At 39.5% G+C, this 22,817-nt stretch overlaps 4 protein-coding genes across 8 annotated transcripts in view; 3 read left to right on the forward strand and 1 right to left on the reverse strand.

The window, feature by feature from the left end:
- The window catches only part of RASSF6 (Ras association domain family member 6), a 131,551-nt gene that overhangs the window by 46,608 nt on the left and 62,126 nt on the right, over positions 1–22,817 (reverse strand). The gene's annotated exons all lie outside the window — the stretch shown is intronic.
- On the forward strand, positions 1,890–4,619 carry LOC104324955 (interleukin-8). The gene is made up of 4 exons (XM_009929399.2): positions 1,890–2,112; positions 2,297–2,432; positions 3,229–3,312; positions 3,906–4,619. The coding sequence occupies exons 1-4, from the start codon at positions 1,890–1,892 to the stop codon at positions 3,934–3,936; spliced, it is 474 nt and encodes a 157-aa protein (XP_009927701.2). The 3' UTR covers positions 3,937–4,619.
- On the forward strand, positions 7,918–12,892 carry LOC104319272 (interleukin-8). Its single transcript, XM_069774944.1, has 4 exons — positions 7,918–8,157; positions 8,970–9,108; positions 10,172–10,255; positions 10,866–12,892. The coding sequence occupies exons 1-4, from the start codon at positions 8,094–8,096 to the stop codon at positions 10,939–10,941; spliced, it is 363 nt and encodes a 120-aa protein (XP_069631045.1). The 5' UTR covers positions 7,918–8,093; the 3' UTR covers positions 10,942–12,892.
- LOC104319271 (interleukin-8) lies at positions 17,865–21,264 on the forward strand. Its single transcript, XM_009920946.2, has 4 exons — positions 17,865–18,042; positions 18,808–18,943; positions 19,738–19,821; positions 20,411–21,264. Exons 1-4 carry the CDS (start codon positions 17,880–17,882, stop codon positions 20,439–20,441), a joined length of 414 nt encoding a protein of 137 aa, XP_009919248.2. The 5' UTR covers positions 17,865–17,879; the 3' UTR covers positions 20,442–21,264.

Below are 22,817 nucleotides of genomic sequence, written 5' to 3' on the forward strand. Positions count from 1 at the left end.
AGAGCAGTGCAAGGGGTTCCCCAGGGGAAAGAAATCCCCCACTGCTCATGTGAGCATAAACAAATGTAAAGTTCCAGGTCACTCACCAGTCAGGGAAAGTTGGGGAGAAGCATACAGAAAACGATCGGAGAAACTCCAAATTTTTCACTTAGGTACCTCAAGCTTGTACCAATTCATACCAGTTCATTTTCTCCTTGTATGCTGGCCAAAAGACATTTCCATTGATACTCTAGTTTGTGTTTCTGTGAACAGTTTGCTGTGCATGGAAATAGTGTGTAAGGGGGGAAATAAAAAGTCCAGAGATAGGAATGAACAACCCAGTCTATGCTGCTATCAGGCAACAGGACAACATTTTGTAAAAAGAGATCAACCTGGAGATGTGATAAAGGTCTACAGAATTATGAAGGAGGTGGAAATCAGAGATAAGGACCAATATCTAACTCTTGTTTTCCCATAAAAGAATCATGAGGCATCAAATGAAAGCAGGCTCAGAGTGGGAGACTACTAGGGATAAGTCTCAAACATACTTGATCTTTTCTTACACATTTCTAGACATCTGCTGATGGCCTTGATTGAAGAGAGGATACTCTCTAGGCAGACCTCTCGTTTGACACAGAAGGACTGTAGTTAAGTGCTTATGTGCTCACGTTAGCTACTCCAGCTATGTTCACTGCAAGCTGAAAATTTACAGGGAAAACAGGTGCTTAACCCCATATCTACACATCTTATTAGGCTACTATTCAGAACACATCCTCTAAGACTATTTATAAACTTAATTGTGTAAAACTACAGACACGGTAATAGTAAATGGAATTCAGTCTGGCATAACATAAATCTCTGTATGAGAACAATAAACCTATATTCATTCATATCTGCTCCTATGCTTTGTTCCTTTGACTGTCTCCATTACCTGCCAGAAGAACAATAACAGGATTCCTTAATATTTAATCTCCCAAAAGCCCACCTGTGTTTTAGTATGATTTTCTATTTTTAATAAGAATGGTTGTACATCTATGACTTTATCTGAGTAATCCTCCCTCATGATTCCATCTGCACTTTTCCTTTAATTTTACGATAATCAGAAGAAATATTCTCTTTACAGGGTCAAATTTAAATTTGCAAGAGTGCCTCAATTTATTTCAGAAGGAGAACCCTGCAGCAGCTCTTAGAATTTTCCTCTGCCCAAATTCAAAGCAACAAACAGTGAAGAAGTTTTGGCTTCAGAAGAAGCAGTCATCCTCAAAAAAATCCACCTGATCAGGCAAAGCAGTTCATCATAATCATAATAATATATTCTGAATGTTCTCAATAGTAAGACAATATCTGGATTCTGTTGCTTATTTCAGTGATGCTAGGTTTTAATGTATCAAAAGATATTGTAAGTATTTCTGCAGAAGTTATCTCAGCATATGAAGAAAGATTTTTAAAAATGTAATTGCATATAAGGACAAGGGGAGCTCATTAAGATCCAGTTCTAGTATCTATCTATCTAGTATCTATCATTTATACAAAGTATTAGCTCTTACTCCTATGATGTCTTAAAATGAAAAAAAATCAAAGCCCAAAGACATACAGATGGAAAATCACAGATCAAATGCCTTCCACCAGAAGTGGAAAGTCACAAACAGTAACATAATAATAACATCAAAAGTACAAAGGTACAGAAGAAAATAATCACGAGGAATAGAGTGTTACAAACCCCCCATAGATTCCACAAAGCTAAGGGCAGGGCAATTTTGTACCTATTTGATGTTTTTTTATTTCTTTAATTAATAAAGTGCTTTCTGTTAATGAAAAGCAATTTTGTGGTCATCTAGGGAAAGGGGCTTACCCACTCACCTATGACTCATTTCTCAGCAGCATCTTACAGGTTTGGAGTTTCCACTGTTATGACCTGCTCATGGTGCGGGAGTACACCGGGGAGGCCAAGGCAGTATATAATCACGGCAGGTCCCAGAGCACAGGCACTCGCCACCCTTGGGGTTGCTGGAGCTCACCTCACCACAGAACCAGACCCAGGTGGCACAAGGAAGAAACACTCTTGCATCATGACGGGCAAGGCTGTGGCTGCTGTCCTGACTCTTCTCCTGATCTCAGCAGTTGGAACAAAAGGTAAAGAAATCCTTCCTAAAGCTCTCCTAACTAATTGCTAGTGTAAATGCTGATGGGGGAGCTATGACGCTCCTTACAAGTGCAGCAAATAACTCTTCTAATACCATAAGCAAAAAGAACATGTTATGCTTCCTGTGGAAACAGTGAAACAGACCACCTTTTTTTTTTTCTTCTCATTTTACAGGTAAGGCCTTACCACGCTCAGCGATTGAACTCCGATGCCAGTGCCCAAGCACCCATTCCAAGTTCATCCACCCCAAGTTCATTCAAAATGTGAACCTCACCCCCAGCGGACCTCACTGCAAGAACGTTGAAGTCATGTAAGTGCTTTTGCAAAATCATGCCGATTACGTAACAAGGAGGAAACAGATTTTACATTAAGGATGATGTAAGTGTTCTCTGATAGATGTAACAAGCCATCAGGAGCGGCTACTCAGGATGCAGAACAGCAACGCTCGTTGCTGTTATGAACGATACGCTACGTGTTATAAGTTGCATGTTGTTTTTGCCAGTCTCTACTTTTTAAACACCCCATATAATATTTCAACCTAAGCCCGCACTCACCAGATAGCAAATAACTTGCGAAAACTCTGAATTCTACCAGCACGTGAGAAGAGAATTAAACTCATGGAGCCATGCTGAGCAAGTGATCAAAACATGGAATTTAACAGTTAGGTCAAAAATATGATCACATTGCTACTCAAGTCAATGAAAAAACTACCATTAGCATACAAATCATATAATCAGGTCACAATTCCAGAACTCTTACTATAACAAAATTCCTATGGACTGGGCAATAGAGTTTCTGAATCAAGATGGAAAGATTTAGCCCTTCAGTTAAACACCATCATAAATACAAAGCAAGCTGGGGAAAAAAAAAGAAGGCATTTTGAAAAGAGTGAGAATCCTGCAAATGATTTAATGCATTCAAACAAACAGATATGAGAAGATATAAAAGCATTTAAAAAAATTCCGAACTTTATGTTAGGCTACAGCCTGATACAGTTTAAAGTAGAACATGTAAGCGTACACTTAGAATGATGTTATGAGAGAAAAGGGAAATTGCCTTGTAATTAACTAAGTAGACCTTTCCCCTTCCTTTTTTGTCTGTTGCAGAGCTACCCTGACAGACGGCAGAGAAGTATGCCTGGAGCCCACTGCCCCCTGGGTGAAGCTGATCATCAAGGCAATTCTGGACAAGTGAGTCATTTGTTCTCAGTGAGCATGGCTTATCAAAAACCTGTATTTTAAGTGAGCTAGCAAACATGTACAGCATAAAGCATTCAAAAATTCTGTCTCAGGCAGTTACGACCATTTGTGTTCACTAATGGGGACAAACACTGTGATTGCTCTGAGCTTTAATTATAGCATTAGGTTCAATCCCTGTGCCACACACCCCACATGAATGATCGCTACATCTCTCGTACGGCACAAGCGTACTGAAAACCTGCAGCTCAAGTACTCAGGAAATCCAGGCATTAACCCACTGGTTTTCTCTTGCTTGCAATGGTAGAAAGCAACAATCAGTTTTTCAAAACTAATGGCATTTAGACAAGCGGGGGAAAAATCAGGCCCGAGAGGTGTCAAGTGAAGCATCAGACTATGGAAGCCCACAGTTACTGAGTGCTTGTGAAAAGGTCACAATGTACCAGTGTCCCTTAGGTTCAGTAACAGCTTTTAAGGGGCTTGGACACAGAAGCACAAACCCTTAGTGGTGCATTTCATCACAGCGAGTGATACCTGTTCCATGGACAAGTTCTAATTGTCTCCTTTTCCATTTTCTTTCTTTCTAGGGCAAATGCCAAACCTGAGATAGTGTCCTAAGATGAAGAAGAAAAACGTCCTAACTCTTCCAGAAAGGCAAAAATGGGAGAGATGCTCATCCAGCTTTTGGCAGCTCACCTTCTCCTGCCTCCTACCTTCACACTTCTAACAGCATCTAGAGAGATTTTGTAGTTAGCTGACAACAGTACTTTATGACTTTTAAAGAGGTCTCATTATGTAGGAGAGAAACCACTGACACCAGAAAAAGCTGGCAGAAAAAATGGCTTGTGAAAGGAGATGGAGACGATTCTGGAGTCATTTTTGCTAAACACAGCTGGATCAGTGCAGTACGCTTTCAGAAGAGCTTTCACTAATGACACCTTCCCTTCTTGCTAACAGTTTAGGAAAAGACCAGTGACTCCTCTCCAGGAAAACATGGATAGGTAGCATCAACTGTACCTAGGTCACTGCCACTCAGAGCAGGCTACTGACTGGAAGAGGGGAGCTTGCAAAATTAAGTAGCCAAAATTCTGAGACATCAGGTTTTGTGCCATCATTTTCAAGATATTATTTATTGTTAATTAGTATTGTGAAGATATAAACATATATTTTCATGCCATCTTTTGGTAAGAAAAAAACACTTTATTTATTTGCATATTTATTTTATTTATTTATTTATTTTTGCATATTTATTTACTTTTGCATAAGAATGTAGTTGGTCTTCAGTATTTATTTATTTATTTATTTATGGGAAATATTTATGTTTATGTACCTAATAAATGCTTGTTGAAATATTTTCACTCCAATATTGTGTGTTATTAATTTTCTTACTGAATACAGAACTGAAAAAGAGGGTGCATTTTCTTTCATTTTGTATCACTTAATGGGTTCTCAGAAGGGCAAGTGGTGGCCGAGTTGCGGGGCACAGCAAATTACAACGGCAGATTCTTGCCTCTGGTGAGTGGAGATGGTTTCCAATAGGAGGAATTATTAAAAAATAATCTACTTTCTTCCTCTCTTCTTGCCAGACTCAGTGTTTTCAGAGGTCTGGGTGATAAAATTCACAGATAGAAAGTACTAAACAAATAAGGTTTAATCGCAGGAATTCCAAGGCCATAGCAGTGGTGGTGCTCAGACAGCATGTCAGCTGAGAATCTGGCACTGAACAGGTTTTTTCATTAACTTAAATAAGCAGGTAAATCTGATAAACATTAAGGAAGTCACTGAGCATTCTCCCTAATTCCAGTGAGGGGGGGGACGACTACATCAGGAGAAGTCCTAAAAAGTAGAGCTCTGACTGTACGGCCACACACCTGCCAGTGACATAGCCAGTTACAGAGGAATGGTTGGAATAGAAGCAGCGAACACTTGAGAGAATGGGAAAGTTGTGCAAGTTTTGATATTTGTTTTGCTTTGATCTTTTCCAGTAAGGAGCTACTCCACATTCTGCACAAACAGCTCACATTTGCTCATGGTGCAAGATAAAAAGGGAGTTTCTGGTACTGTTTGAGCAAGCTCTTGTGCAAGATGACAACTATTCCAACAACGCTTTGCTCCCTATCCCCATCTCTGCCTCTGTCCCACAGCACTGCATTACACAGCCTGCTAGACCTCATCCTCAGAATGTTAAGGAGACAAAGTTTCTCAAGGGGACAGGTTTTGTTCAGCCTTGTTTTACAACACTAAGCCTTCCGGTTTTCTGAGTGATTTTTTCAAGCTAGCTTCTTTCAGAGATCTAATTTGCAGGTAAGCATGTCAGAAATAGCAGTCAAGATTGGGGAGAGGTGGGGAAGAACTACTTTACATGCACCCCAACAGAAGTATGTGTGTATCCTAAAGGACTGGCACCAGTTTTAGTGCTACACAGATACTTACCGTAAGCGCATAACCTTTATCACCAGCAAAATACCAGTTAAGTTACTGGGTGCTGAATCACGGCCAAGGAAGGGCTCTTCTCGTAAATTTTTCTGTCCAAAACATCAGCAACGGCTGTGCTCCCAGGACCCTAGGCAGGGCATCTGCACAGCGGCTGCACTGTATCCCTTCTTTCTCCATAGGTTATCACTCATCAGTCAGACATGATTCAGAGGCTGGCTAGAAATGATAAAATATTGCATTCCTGTTTTGTATGCACTCAGAGGACACCTTTCTTAGGAACAAAACAACAACCCTCACGCTTCCAAAAATGTGTTTCAGTGCTCTCAGAGGCTGCTGAGAGAAGCACTGCGGCTTTTCTGACTTGATGACTAGCTTTGTCAAATGTCGGCTGTTCTTCCCTGTTGTTTCTGCTTTGCTAATATTGTCTCTCCAAAGCTGAACATGGACTCTATGAAATTTCTAATTCTCCTGGCAAAATATTTTTACACTGAGACACTTAACAATTAAACCACTTATGAACTAGTGTTGTGGTTTAACCCCAGCCAGCAACTAAGCACCACACAGCCACTCACTCGCTCCCCCCCACCCAGTGGGATGGGGGAGAGAATTGGGAAAAAAAGTAAAACTCGTGGGTTGAGATAAGAACAGTTTAATAGAACAGAAAATAAGAAACTAATAATGATAACGATAACACTAATAAAATTATAATAGTAACAATAAAAGGATTGGAATATATGAGTGATGCACAATGCAATCGCTCACCACCCGCTGACTGACGTTCAGTTAGTCCCCGAGCGGTGATCCCCCCGCTCCCACTCCCCCCAGTTTATATACTGGACATGACATCACATGGTATGGAATATCCCGTTGGCCAGTTTGGGTCAGCTGCCCTGGCTGTGTCCCCTCCCAACTTCTTGTGCCCCTCCAGCCTTCCTGTTGGCTGTGCATCAGAAGCTGAAAAATCCTTGACTTTAGACTAAACATTACTTATCTACTTAGATGTTACTAAACATCTCATACCTAACTCAAAAACATAGCACTATACCAGCTACTAGGAAGACAATTAACTCTATCCCAGCTGAAACCAGGACAACTAGTTAACTATCTTAGCTAACATATCCAAAGTGTTGTCCTGCTCCCCACTGAGCAAAAGCCAGACACTATGTATGTCCAGGACAAACTGCCATCTCCCCTAGACACAATACCAAGGCTCTCATTTGGCAGGCTCCTTCTTTTCAAAACACAATTAATTTCTTAATTTTAGTAAAGTACTGAAATACACATGAACAACATGTTTTATCAGATCACAGTTTGGTCCAGTTTCCTTCCTTGACACCACCTTTTTTTCACTTCACAAAAATAAGAATATCCAATATCCCAATGACTAAACTGTATGCACTCTAGAAATGGATTCCTGAGGAATACTCGAGAGATTTCACTTATGACATGTGTTTATCTTCTGGTTTAAATGCCTACGATTATTCTAGATGCATGACGTTAGAAAGAAAAACAAGTAACTTCCTAAGTACTTACTTTAATCAGGTGTTATTACAACTCTTTTATTGTCAGATACTTTCTCTTTTCATATTCTGAACAAATGAAATTTTCAGGAGAGCTTAAGTGACTTAGGTGACAATGCCTCAGTTATTTTAAGCTCATCATTTCCTGTTCAATGACTGGAGAAGCTTTTCAGTACAGAATTAAGCATCTAAATCCCTTTAGCCAAACTGAAAATGACAAAATCCTCTCAGAGAACAATAGAAACTAGTTATGTCTTGCCTTCACAAGACACTGGCTAAATAACTTCATTAGAGTCATATCAAAATATATTACGTAAGATTGGGATGAAAAGTTCCTGTAATTATGTTGGGTATAAGTTTTTGCACAAGGCATTTAAACTCAATGCAAAGAGCTGAACAGAAATTTTACACTCAGAGAGGGGGAAAAGAAGTCTATTTCGGCTTGGGGGATGTCTGGTAATGCTGTATTAATTTCCAAGTGCAAGCTCAGCATTGTTGGTTAAAACTAACATCCCATGAAGAAGTGCAAACAAAAAGTGATGGATAATAATCACAATCTAAAGAAATAATTTAAAATACACAGCAGCAGAAGTAAGTTAGGGAATTCTGAAGTGCCACTGAACAGACTGCACAGAGATTTGGTTTTCTTATGCAACACTCCCACATATTAGGAAACCTGTGTGTACAGAAGCCACATGTTGTGCTGGAGAGCATTTGTTTAGCACTTAGGCTGCTGGGTGTGCACCTTTTCAATATAAAAACTGATGTGAAACAGAACCAGAGCAGGACATCTGTTAAGAAGAAAACTTCTGCACAGCAATGTATGGCAAACCTGTTGTTGTTGCTTTGGTTCTTTATCTGGTCTTAATGGCAGGGTCAGAAGGTAAGAGAATGGTCTCTTAAAACTCACATAACCAATGAATAAATAAATAAAAACAAAATATATATATATATATATATATATGCAAGTGGGCTTATGCTATGTTAATGTTGACTTTTTGCAAGAGGTGTGCATCTTCAATAAATTGTCATTCAGAAGTAAAAATTATCATTTGTATTTGCATCTGTTAGGATGTTGTGGCTGTTTCCAGGGGTAAAATGTGCTTCTGTCAGAAAATTAGTTTATTCCTATGCCATAATATATGCCTTACCCTAGATTTTAAGAAATGTTTGAATTAAGACAGGACTTTTTTTCTAAATGTGTCCATATATCTCTTCTTTTCGAAATGACAACTTTCTCCTATTTGTACTTTTATTCTTGGTAGGCGAGTTGATGATAGTTCTTCCTCAAAGCAAGAATTATGCAATTTGCAGAAAAGAATAAAGAATATGAGCAGATGATCATGGCAGGAACTAGTAAACAATATGTGGACATAGTTAATGACGTTAACCTACTTTGTTCAAGTGATGCAATTCAGGTGTAGAATCTGGCCAGGCACAAATACACTATGAAAACATCTAAGTATTTTCACTTAGAGATACAAGTTTAACTTTAAATGCATCTGCATACCAGCAGCTCTGAAAATATAACTGCTGCTGTTGTGCAGATGCAGTTAATTTTATCTCAAAGTCTTCAGCAAATCCGAGTGTCCGAGTAACAAAAAGGCAGCTGACAAAAGGGAATACTCTTTGCTTCACAGGAGCAAATAATGAGATTGTTCATTTATCTAGAGGTAACTTATTTTTGTTCTACAGGTAAGGCCCTGGCGAAGACAAAGGAAAAAGGCTTCCAGTGCCTGTGCATAAGCACTCATTCCAAGTTCATCCCTCCCAAGACTATTCAGAATGTGAGATTAAGCCAAAGAGGACCTCGCTGCAAAAATGTGGAAATCATGTGAGCACTTTTGCAAAATATCATCTGGCTTTCAATATGAGGAAGTGACTTGGCATTTCACACTCTAGTTACTTATTTACTTTGGGTGGAATTACATGTCCCTTGCAAAGCCTCATAGATGCTAAGTATAAGGTATTAGGCCTTCTATCCAAAGGAATAAGCTAACTTCCTGCCAATGTTACAAGCCACTTCCAGATAGTATTTTAAAAGTCTCTCTATGCTACTATCTTAAATATGACAAACACCAGAGGAGAGAATTAGATCCCCCATAACACATTCAGGGCACAATTAATAATTTAGGAGAATGAAGAATAATCAAAGATAAAATATTGATCCCATTGACATGAATTCAAACAATTTCCACTAACTTGGTCTGCATGTGGCGAAGTTTGAAACACCATGAATTATTCCCTATGTCAGAATTGCATAGTGAGCATTTTCCTATGCAAGGAGCGGGGAACTTAAATTGTAAAATCCATGTGAGTACAAAGTAAAAGATACGGTAAGCTTCATTTAAAATCACATCAGGAACTATTCACATGAATTGAATCAATGCATTCATGTAAACAGAAGGAGCTTTCAGGTTTTTATGCTTTCACTATGGTTTCATAAGCAAATAATACTTGTACAATCATACCCTCTGAGCAGCATTGTGTGTCATCCAGTTCTACCTCACTAGTAATTGGTAATTTCAGCCAGGTTTGATTTAAAAAAAAAAAAAGTTTCCAAGATAATTAAGTTCCTGAAAGATCTGCTAAACTATGACCAGATAGAGAACAGAAACCAAAAAATTCATCAGGCTCATTAAAAAGATTGCATCATGAAGCATAAATACTGACATCATTCATTAAAAAACCCCAAACTTAAATGCCCAAGTATAGAAAAAGTATAGGAAAATAACTTTTCCCTATTTCTCTCAGAAATACTAGATGGAAAATATCAAACAAGTTTAATAAATGAAAGTCCAGTTAATTACTTGACAAATAGCTAAGATAAATTTCAAAACATCAGGAGAGTGGGAGGGATCCACCTGGCCTTAACTTCTTTGTTTCTTTCTTGGCAGAGCTACGCTGAAAGGTGGCAGACGACTGTGTTTGGAACCCACTGCTCCCTGGGTCCGGCTCACTGTAAAGGCTATTTTGGCCAGGTAAGTTGTTTTCTTTACTAGAACAGCTTCAATTGAAAGCTATTTTTAGAAAGCAGATGTTCATTTCTTGGGACAAAAATGTTCACCCTCTTCAGGCATTAGTAATTCTTTCCAGCGTTTCTCTCTAAACCTGTATTTCTAAATGCCTGAGGATTAAAATAATTTCCTAGCTTGATACCTTCCCTGTGTGTTAAGCCACCCCGAAGGTCACAGGTATGATGCACCTAAATATCCGCTGAGAGACAGCACGACCTGGGTGCATGTTTGACACTTCCAAAAATTGAGCTCTAAAAGACTCACTTCCTCTTTCTGGGTATAATTCAGATGTACAGCTGGCATTTCTAAGCTTATTAGCTTTCACTGCTGTAAATGGGGACAGTCAGGTCCCTACTTTGCACAATTTGGACATAGGCATATGGAAGTCCTTTCTGTTGGAGCAGTACTTGCGTAAACACAGGATTTTTTTGTCTTTGCACGTCAGTTGGTTGATACAGTGAAAATAGGTCATTAACAACTTATGAGCACCTGTTGCTCTTCCTGTAGCTTGTATTAATGGTAATTGTTTCATTAAAAAATTTCTGAACTCACTTTATACTTCATCTCATTACAGGGCCAGAGACAACACTGAGTCACCAATCAAAGAAAAGTCAAGGAAAAATAGACCTTGGAGTTTTTTAAGGATTTGAAATAAGAGGAAACACTTGCTGATGAGAACATCAAGGAACAGACCGCCCTTCTGCTACATTACTACATTTCATGGGTTTTTTTCCCCCCAAGATAGTTGCTGATTCTACTTATTTTCTTTGCTGTGTCTATCTCTAAAACTCTATCTGTGATGCATCAAGGAATTCAAGCTTAATGAATGTGTTTTAGTGCTGTAAGGACAAGAATAAACAAGAGGAAATTAGTTACCCTTAAATGGTCATACTTAACATAGAAATAGAAAGGATACAATTAGTAAACACATGAATAAACATATAATAAGGAAGAGTCTGTGCAGCTTTGAAGGAAGTTTTCTTTTATGCGTTTGTTACAGTTCTTTGAAGGTGACAACAAGCCTACGGATGTGGAAGGTCCAACAGGTATAGTCAAACTGTGTTTCTGAAATCCTTTCACAACCCTCACCAAACATTAGAGATAACGGGGCTAAGAAAGAAGTCTTGGAAATGGGTACATAGCAGGTGAATACATAGAAATGAAGGACAGAACGAAAAGGTCAGCTTTTTTTTGATAAAGGGCCATCACCCATGGATTCCTATACCAGCTTGTGTGAGGTCCTGTTTGGTTTGGCATATCCACAACTGGTCTGGGAAGGTCATTTGCTACAAGCTGAAGTATTCTGGTGATGCTAAATGGAGGGTGGTAAAGACTAGGCTCAACTATGAAGAACTGCAGAAGGACCTCAGGAGACTCATTGAGTAGGCTGTAAAATACCAGGTGAAATTCACTGCAGGAAGTAGCGAAAATGGTTGACGTGGGAGGAAAAAATTACAAAGCTCATATAAAAATGAGGCATTCTAGGCTGACCACTAGCACGTAAGAGAGAGATCTTGGGATTATGCTAAATTGTACAACAAGACTATCAGATCAGGGCTCAGCAGTGGAAAAAACTTCAGAACCAAACCAAAAAACCCAGAAACCCAACCCATACTAGGACATGAGTAAGAACTAACTGCTAAAATTTGTTATGCCACTGTGTAACTGCATGACTCACCCACATGCAGAGCGCTGTGCAGCCCCTGGCTCCCATCTTCAAGAACACAGAGTAGAGTTGGGAAAGGTTGAAGGTAATGCAACAAAGATGAACAAACACTCCGTACAAGAAGTGATGAAGCAAACCAGATATTTCATTCAAAAGTGAGATACATCTGGGTGGCCAAGGGAGAAGTGAATTCACACCCATTTCTCCATGAAAGAACCATCTTTCAGAAAGTGGCAGAGATCCTCCACCAGCCAGTCCTGACAGCGGTAGCAATGTTTTCTGCAAAGACCAAACATGACTTCATTTTCTATGACTACCCAGAAAATAATTTTTTTGGTAGCGTATCTTTAAAATTATCTATGAGACATGCCAGTCACTGAAATGGAGAATGCTGATTAAAATATGACTGACTGAAGGAAATGAAGAGTGTTCATAGGTGATGTTATCCAACAGTATTTGACTGGGTGTACCTGCAGCACAGCTGCAAGCAAGTAAGCATGGACTGACACCTAAACTACCTTCTGTGAGGTGCTTCGCTATGTCTCATCAACAGTCTAAGTCACTGCCAGCCTCAGGGTAGCCTAATGACTATGACTTAATGGCTTTCAGAAGGAAGCAGCTAAAATTAGAAATACTAAATTACTGGTATTATTTCTGAAGTTATATTTATTGCGCTGTAATTTCCATTTATAGATAGTAAGATGCAGGCACAGAGACACATATATACATATATAGAAAAAGAAATTTAGAAGTCATATTTCTGAAGAAAAGAATGCATTATTTATTAATGTTAATAAACCAGGAATTTTTTTTGCAATTTCTTTGTTCTCATATTAGTTCTACCTGATACTATAACAGACCACATTTTTTGCTTTGCAAAAGGATTTTGCAGCTTACATATTCATTATGTTAAATGTTACTGCTCAAGGGTCCAGCAGACTGCTTATAAGACTGAACATTGGTGTAATGTGTTAATTCCCACTGCATTACTGTTAGTTTCTTTCTACTGTCAAAAAGGGTGTTAAAGATGTTTTTTCTTAATGATTTGCTACACATCGTTTATATAACATCATTAAATATAAATAAAAATAAATATAACGTTGTTAAATATAAATGTAGTTTCTGAAGGACATAAAGTGCTAAAGTGCAGATTCTAGCAGCAATCACCAGAACAGAGATATGTGGTCACAGCAATGGAGGACTGCAGGTGAAAATACCATGAGACTGCCCTGTGGAGTGTGACCTTCTGAGCTCCAGGGTGGGAGGGTGGGGTTTGGGGGATAGCTGCAGGCTAGGCAGAACATCAGACAGCAAACGGACATGTAGGAAACTCTCAGGACAGTCTCGTTCTTGATAGGGAGTAACCCCCACTGGAACCCCCAACCAGACCAACTTTGGATTCAAACCTGAATTCGTAAGCTGACTAAATACATCAATTATTCCTTCACACCGCTGCTCCCCCACATTTTGGTAGAGTAAGATTTGACCTGTCCACTGGCTTGAGATGCAATGGATCAGCAAGTTTATATATAACAGCTTTTATGCAACACAGATCTCATTTATAATACTCAACGGTGTATTTTTATTCAAGATTCAGACGTCTACATTTTTGCACTTCTTTCACAGGCAGGCTACCTACCTATGTTCACCTGAGTGCCCCAGAGAAACTCTCCATCCATCTCTGTGCATACCCCACTGTGACTGCACTGCCAGGAAGTGTTTGGGCCAACATCTGCCAAGCTGCATTGGCTGTAGTTTAAGCAGACAGTAAGATGACAGCAAGCGACATTTTAAGAGTCAGAGATGAATGCATGATGTATATTATGTCTACTGACCACTTCTAAATTAATCAAAAGTTCCTCGCACGAACTTCTTAAAACTTACCATGTGTTTCCTCCTACCACTTCCATATCTTATTTCCACAGTCAGAAAATGCTTCCTCCCAAATTCATGAAAGGAAAATGCAACTAAAACAGTAAACACAGCCTTCATAGAGGAGGTAAAACCCCAGCTGCTGGTCCCTAACAATTCTCTAGTTGGACTTAGTATCTCTTCTGTTCATACCAGGTGGATCTAATTTATGTTTAATATGAATATTTGTTACTATTTGCTAATATTTTATGGTAGTATTATAATGAATATTAATGTATAATTTTCTAATATTACTAGATACCTTATATTAATATTGTCAATGACTTTTCATATTGCATTGGATCAAATGAAACATTTCATTTAACCCACAACAATTTTTTAACTGAAAGCTACAGTACAGAATTGACTGTTTTAAAGCAGAGCTGAAACATGTATCATAAATACGCAGTCACATAAATATATACTTATAGTACATATACTTATGTATTATAAATATATAAATTAAAAGGCAAATCAACTAAAAAAGAGCTGTACTGCTATTTTGTGATTCCAGAGGGATTCAGGAAAGTCCAGCATTTGCCACGATCTGACTAAGGGTACATAACCATCTATATTTAGACACTTAAGTTTGAAAAAAAAAAATCACAAACTGACCTAAGCTTTTCTCCTTTCCTTGCTATCACTTCCTCATATAGCAAGTAAAAAAACAGATGTTTAGGACACATTCTGCTTTTTACGTGTCTGCTTCCTACGCTCTGCCTCACTGTAACCCTCCCCAAGTGTTTGCACAACTGTGTGCCCAGTTTCTGAGCAGCGGAAGTGATTATTTCCCAGCCCCTGTATTTGCCCCTTCTGCTCTCCACGTGTCAAGTGGAATGGCAGGCAAAAGGCAGGCAAATGCCAAGCCCCCTCTGGGGAAAAGGCGGTGGTTTCAGAAGACAGAGTGGGGTTTTTTCCCTGCGGAACAAGAATAGCTGGTAGAGACGACACACAGGAGACAGGAGTCAAGAGAGTTCACCTTGCTCAAGCTGAACCCTCGTTCCAGCGAAAGCTTTGTCTCCTGCGTCTTTGGGGTCTTGTGTGCACGAATTCTCAAGTGAGAGGTTGGAGTTTGTTTAAAACAAGACAGATACTTAATTTTCTTAGAGAGAGTAATCTCATCAGCCCAGAGGCTGGAGCATTCCTCTGCAACTGGGGGGACTCAAAACAGTAAGGGAATGAAGCCCAGCTCTCCCCCATCCCTCATGATGGTCTTGGTCACCAGAGCACACATGAATCCCCCTCACTGTGTCCCTTGTGTTTGGGCATCCTTTGCTACACACAAAGACTCTAAATGATCCCAGTCAAGATCCCAAAAGATTCCCTTTTTGACTTTCGTGTTCATTAGACAAGGTAATGAGTCACGAAAAAGAAAAAACACTAGTTTCTGTGCTGCAGCACGGAGAACACATCCTATATCCTGCCTTGAAACACAGGCAAGGGAGGCATTTACTTCCCTTTTCAGCAGTCTTTCAGTAATCGGACTATTGCATAACTGTTGTTTTGTTCGTTACAAGCGTGCTTTTAACAGGCTTAAGCATGGAAGGTCTCTGCTTGCAGCGGTATCAGCTCACTCAGTGACGTTATCCTTCAAAAGAGGCAGCAATTCCATTTGCACAAGTCATCTCTGATGGCTGGCGGGAAAGCACATGCTGCCAAAATCAGATAATGGATTTGGAGTTCCCATAGGCAGGGGCTGGGACGAGATTGTGGGCAAAGTGTTGAAGGGATGTAGGGAGAACTTGGGCGAAGCACGGCACTCCCAGGAACACGGGTTAGAGTGCCTGGCCTTCGGGCTTGATCTCGTGTCTCAACCTTTTTATGCCACTATCGTCTCTATTACACCCCCTTCACACAGTCCCGATGAAACTGTGTCACATCAGAGAAAAAGTGGAGGTAGAGGAGATGATTTAGCTCTCAGAAAACATGGTGGATTTTTACTTCATTACAAACATCCTGCTCTTTTAGACAGATACTTACTCTTAGCTCAGGGGCAGGGTTAATCATATAGGTGGAGCAGGCTCCTGCCTTCACTTTTGACCTGGGGATTTCTGCAGATCTGTTACTGCCACACTGAGGAAATAGCTGAGTCTAGTGGTAAGGATAATAAGCAGTCAATGGTTTTACTTGGGGATTTGAGGGGGAATTTCCTTTTTTTGTCTCAGACATTAATGACATTTCAGCGCACACCAAAATTAGATAATAAAGCTGCAAAATAGTAACTAAGAAAAGTGGGGTCCCTAATCAAATTTTAATTACCCTGTGTGCATGCATACGTATGTAGAGACACGGAGAGAAAGAGAGAGAATGCAAAAGAGAAAAGAATCAGCAGAACCTCATTCCAAGTAAACTGGTTAAAGATCCAACATCTACATTCTGACGCCAGTGAAACCACCCTGTTAATTTAACGTAACGTATACAACGTAATACAACATAAACAATAAAACATAACCTTCAGTAGCTAGTAAAATCCTCTCCTTTTTTCACACCTTCAGAGAACTAAGTGTATTTTTCAGTAAAGTTCTCTAAGACATATGGCTAAGGAGAAGCACCATTAGGAGTCTGAATCGGTATCTTTTGTTGACTCAATACTCAGTAAGAGGTAGGAGAGACAAACTCAGTGGCACCTTTTCTTGAGCCAGCTGACGTAGTGATGGGAAACAGATGAATTATCATCACAAAGTTCTTTTTATCAAGTAAGTTAATGATAAATGGTACACAGTAAACTGTAACAAATTATGGGCAAACTATTAAATTATTACTATAAATAAATCACAACGCTTTACATGCTAAAGGTAATTGGGGTTTTTAAGAACTCCTCAGAGTTGGGGAGAAGTACCTCTATAAATCCACAGATCACAAAAATGTGAAACTTTGAGGCTGGAGATGACAAGCAGCAAAAGTCATCATGATCAAAAGGATGACGTTTTTACAGCACCGAAACAGAATGGCTTTTCCTAATCACATACACTCCAGATGGGTTAAAAAAACAAATCTTCATTTAAGCAACAGATCTGCATTTGAGCCCAAGTCTTCCCTTGAAATTGTCTCCCTCGCAAGGTAATCTCTCTACCAGCCATGGCAAATAAACACTCAGCATTCATGCAAGAAGGTTCTTTAACAGAAATGTCTATAGCACTGACATAATACTTAATGTTATTTCCCTTTGCTAAGACCTAGGGTTACGGTCACTGAAAAAGATTACAGAAAAGACTTATCGAAAATATCTAGACTTACAAAGGAAACAAAAGCAGTTGTGTTCAGCAGGTCATGCTATTTTGTTTGCATACAAAGCCTCCTCTGTTTATCATCCATTAACACATGTGACATGAAAAATGCAGGCATGGTTTTCAAAGCCATTCAGAATTTAATATCTGCTTCCCACAGGAAGCTTTGAATACTGCACCCTCAATTCCTTTACCAAACAGATAGTATTAGAGATGAATTTACTTTGTAAGGTGCCACTTGAACAGAAAAAAAGAAAAAAACAACAAATTAAAACCAGTAACATCAAAATAATGCTGAGGTAAAATCCTGACCCCAGTGAAAAAGCTTTTCAGTGATTTCAGCACTGCCTGATTTCCACTCCAGAGGCTTAAAATCAGATAAGTAGAAGCTATCACCGTAAACGGAGATAAGGAATTAAGTATCTCAAGTATAGATCTGGCATCCCTATGAAGAACAGTTATTTCCCTGAATAAACTAATGAAAAGTTACAACATAAACGTAACTGAAACCATCATAAAGTTGTATTACTAAATAAGGGTATGCATTAGAAAAAGCACAAAACTTATAAAAGTCTACAAAAGAAACTGGAATGCATGGCTATTATTAACATATTTTAATAAATTAATACATTATATCATTCTCAGCAGAATAATTCCTCGTCATCTAGGAAGGAGTTTCACAACAGTCATGTGACTCATTTTTACTGCATCTGGGAAATTCCTCTAACGCAATCTACATGCTAGCAGTGCACACATGCTGGGCACAAAACGGTATATAAACCAGATGGATCACCCAGATCAGGCATCAGCAATCCTCCGGGACAAGAGAGGTCACTGCTCCACAGGACCAGAGCTAAACAATCCAGCAAAAAGCTCCTGTCTAATCATGAACAGCAAACTTGTGGCTGTCCTGGCTCTTTTCCTGATTTCAGCGGCTATGTCTCAGGGTAAGTAAATCCCTCCCAAGATCCCTATGGCTGTAGTATTGTCTAGGCATCTACCGAGATGCTTGTCCTTGCAGAAAGGTAGCTTTATATTTGTTTCAGCAAATTAGTTTCTTTTGAGAGATTTTCAGCAACTTCTCTTCAGTCCGAAATCTACCACGTAGCCCTTGTACTGAAGAGTTACTGACATCATGTGGGAAAAATTTTAAGGATGCAACTTAAAGTTGCTTTATTTCTATGTTTCACTTGAAGTATATGCAGCTAGAGACAGGCTCTTCTTCTGAAGTGTTTGAACGTTTCTCTCCCTTCTCACACAAAGAACAATTTATGATCTCATATTTGTTACTTAACGATCATACTGCCTTGAGCAAGTAATATACAGCTGGGAACGGAGAATAAGCAGTATGAACATAGACGCATGGACAGGCCTCCAATTAATGAAAAAAAATCTAGGGCTCTAACTTCTGCAGAGTTGCCAGTTTGTCGATCCAGATACTAAAACAATGCAATTAACTGTACAGTGTAGTCAGTACAAGTAACCTCAAAATACGTGGTTTTATTTTTAAAAGATGTGTTAATTTAGTTTTAAATGTACTTGGGCATCAGCTCCTCTGAACAAATAAGCAACTGATCTTTATACCGTGAGGATTTAGGCAGCTTGGACAAATGCAGCATTTTAATTGAGAATGTTGTTAAAATAGAGCAGTCGTGCTTTATGTCTGATACAGTGATGCCTCTCAAACCACGATCTTCCTTTTCTGCTCCCAGGTATGACCCTGGCAAGGATGGGAACCGAGCTGCGGTGCCAGTGCATAGCCACGCATTCAAAGTTCATCCCTCCTAAATCCATTCAAGATGTGAAGCTGACACAGAGCGGCCCCCACTGCAAGAACGTTGAAGTCATGTAAGTAGCTCTGCAAGAGCCTCCCTCTTCTTCACCTACGCTCTGCCGCTGCTGCGGCTGTAGGGGCTTTTACGCTTCATGACAAGTACGACAGTTAGCAGGCTGACATGATGTAGTTGGATTTGGTTATTCTTTTGAGAGATGGTTTTAAGTAGTACACCATGTTTTTCATCATCTCTATGACCTTACGTATTCCTGAACTGATCGTTATTTATCTGTCATGCGACATATTAAATAATTCTGGTGGAAGAACATGAATTTCGAGGGCTGGCCAGTTCTTAATACATGAGGTAATAACATAGTTTAAACCCTGCATTTATTAGGCAGGCAAAACTTCCATGAAAACAGCCTGCATCAGTCTCAGAGAGACAAATAAGCTCCCACAAGCAGATTTAGGGAAACAGTGAAACTAATGTTACCTGGAATAGCGTGGAGGAGGGACTAAAATGTTGAAATCCTTACAGTGCTGAAACACATTTTCACCACTGGAGGTTTCAATCATTGTGTAAGAAAGCTTTACTAATGTAAACAAATTCAAACCAAGCACCCACATATATTGAGAAAGACTTTTGGGAGTGTGTGACTGCTTTGAGAGCAGGCACACAGAGTCAGACAATGTCTGGACAGTTTTAGTCTCCTCAGTTGTGGAACACATAAAACAAAATGGCCAAGCCTAACCTAGAGCAGTTGGGATGAATTTATAGTAACTAATCTAAAAATGCAGCATTACATTCAGTGAGTAAAACAAATCCATGTAGTAGTTTCCTGACTTTTCTTTATTCCCTGTTTTGCAGAGCTACTCTGAAGGACGGCAGAGAGGTGTGCTTGGAGCCCACTGCTCCCTGGGTACAGCTGATCGTAAAGGCAATTTTGGCCAAGTAAGTCCCATTCCCTGTCAATTTGGGCAGTTGCGTGGTAAACCTCCCCCAAAAAGCCAGCTTGTAGGATTTCTTAGCGATACTTTCCATTTTCTCTTAATCACATTTAAAGAACAAGGAAACTTGCTGCTTAATTACAGAATTAGTCTTAGTCTTTCTGACTGCTGCAAGGTCTTTGTTCAAGCCGATATGACACTACTAAGCCTTTGAGTACCGGCAACTCCGTCTGGAGTGAAAGTAACACAGAAGTGTTTGTCTTCCTTTGAAAAACGAGGCTTTAAAAAAATTCATCTTCCCCTTACTTACAGTAGCATATGTTAATAATTTATATTTCCGAGTTAATGAGTTTCTTGATGCAAGTAAATGCAGAAACTCATGCTGCAGAAGTTTCCTAGCTGGGCACCAGATATGCACACACTGTGATTTCAGTAATTGCTTTTGAAACATCAACTTTATTCTCTCTGTGCCTCAAGACAGCACATAGAGTTGGAAACAGACCACTCATCCTTAGCTGTCTGTGTAATGCTAAGCAATGATAACTGTTCTTGAACCTCCTTTTAATCTATCCTCTTCCCTCACCTCTTAACAGGGCTCAATTCAATTCTGACTCACCACTCTAAGAAAAATGAGGACAGAAAAAATCTGGGAACTGCTCCAGCTCCTCTGCTGAGGGAAACATTCGGGAAAAGCATCATTTAGGCAGTGTACCACCTTCCACCTCCTGCATCAGTGTTACTATGTTAATTATGGATTGTTTTATTTATTTATTTATTTATTTAACTTCATCTATTTAAGAAAGTCTTTCAAAATGGTCAGTGTTGTCTGTGGGACACGCTGTTCATTGACAACGAAGACCCTGAATAGTTAAAGTGGTTTGCTAAAGGAAATGAAGAACCCTTGGCAGCCACTTCAGCCAAACTCAACTAGTTAAGTGCAATGCACTTAGAGCACAGCTTATTTACGCTAAGCCTTACTATTTTGCTATTACACCAGCAAACTGATAATTCCTCCTGCTCCCCTGGAGAGAAACTAGTATGTTGTGTCAACAACAGTTTCTTGAACCACAGTCAGACTGTGCCTAGACTGTGAACTGTGATTTCTAACTTTAAAAATCTAGCCTACAGAATCTGTATGATAGTGCGTTTGGTATTTATTTATTTATTGTGATTTCCATGGTATTTATAAATGTATTTATTGAGTAGTTTCTATACAAGAGAGAAAATTATAGTTTATTTCATTTCCACTGGATTTGCCATTCCTGCTATTCATTTCATAAGAAATATTCACAATCTCATCGCTCTGTAGAAGGACTTGGTTGTATGTCTAATTAGCTACACAATCAGCTAATGGAAATGGAAAAAACTACATCTCACATACAGAGAATTTGCTTGTGAGACTGTAATTATTCCTAACAATGTATTATTAAATGGTTTTTTTTAAAAAAAAAAATCTGTTTGTTATCTGTTTGTTATTTTACATTTTCATTTGCTTTATTTGGAAACAGTCTGCTTGATTTTTGCCACCTCAGCCTGACTTCTAGAACTGAAGTGAAAATTTCTAGTACATGGTACTGTAACTCACGCTATTAGGTAATCTGACATTACTGAATGCAATAACAAACTCTTAGAGTAGGGTAAAATGCTCACTCTCCTCTCTTCAAGCTATTCCCAGTCCTTGCAGACTGGTGCACTGTAGGGCAAGGCTCCTTATTCAAGTACCTTGCAGACAAGAGAATTTTACCCTCAGATGCCTAAACACTGCCAGCGTCCAGATTGGCTCCAGAGCTGTAAATCGTTACTACATCAAAAGGCCACTATTTGAATATCAAAATGGGAATTTGTAACCTTTACTTTGGGTAGCCCAATATCAAGCATTTGCCCTTGTGTAACAACTGCTTCCTATTCTGATCCCTGATATGAAGAGTGCTGAGTACAAATGCCTGCCTCTTTTAAAAGGCCTGGCTATTCCTCCCCAGCAAGCACAGGCACCAATGCTCAGCCCCTTTGGGAGAGAGGCACTCATACTGCATATGAACACCGAGGAAGGATTCTGGCAGATAAATCTGGGATGCTTCATATTGTTACCACCCCATCTCCTGTCCCACAGGGACTGTTGGAGAGCACAGCCCTCATGGCTGTAATGCATCTTCCCACAGGACTCCCAGTTCAGTTTGTAAGACAGTAGTTTAAAACATCCATGCTTAACAATTCCCTGAAATCATCAGCTCAAAGTGCAACGGCAGCCAAATGAAAGCCAGCAACATGTTGGGCATCTTCAGGAAGGAAACTGAGAATAAGAGAGAGGGCATAGGTTTAAAGCCTATTGCTTTAAACTAGTATGTACTTGTTTATTTGAGGTATGCACACTTTGATTTCACTTTTACCTACGATCTACATAGTCTTAAAACAGAAGAAGGATTTTTTCCAGCTAACTTGGTGATCATAAAATGAGAGAGCTGTCTTTGGCTTGCTTCTTCTTGAAGACCCTTTGCAGTAAAACTGATGTCAGTCCTCTCCTCGACCCACGTTATTTCAGCACCAGTTTGATGCGTTCAGCCACTTGAACTCTGAACAATGTGCCCTGTCACCCGCCAGTTACCAGGCCATACAGAAGCCATAAGAGAAAACTGCACCCTTTGAAAACATGGAGACTATTTAGTTAGTGTCTTTGTGTGTGTACGTGCATGTCTGTGCAACATACCTGAAAGCTGACCAGGCGGTGAGTAAAAGTCAGGACATTTGCACCACAATGAAAGGAAGGACCCTGAAATTTCACTGCAGCTAACTACATGTTCTTGTCCATCTCTCCTTTTCCGAATCTCATGTAAGCTTCTGCTCCCCACGGCCACTTCATTTAGCATCTAAATTGTATTTCTACAACGCTGTCAGAAGGCCATTGCATGTTACAGCTGCCTTGTGTATTCACTGCCTTCCATTCATTTTTCTACTGCCCTCCTCCTCACAATTAAATGTAGCAGAGATGTTTACATGTCCTTT

This window comes from Haliaeetus albicilla, chromosome 1 (genome assembly GCF_947461875.1).
Source record: "Haliaeetus albicilla chromosome 1, bHalAlb1.1, whole genome shotgun sequence".
Taxonomy (NCBI): Eukaryota; Metazoa; Chordata; class Aves; order Accipitriformes; family Accipitridae; genus Haliaeetus; species Haliaeetus albicilla.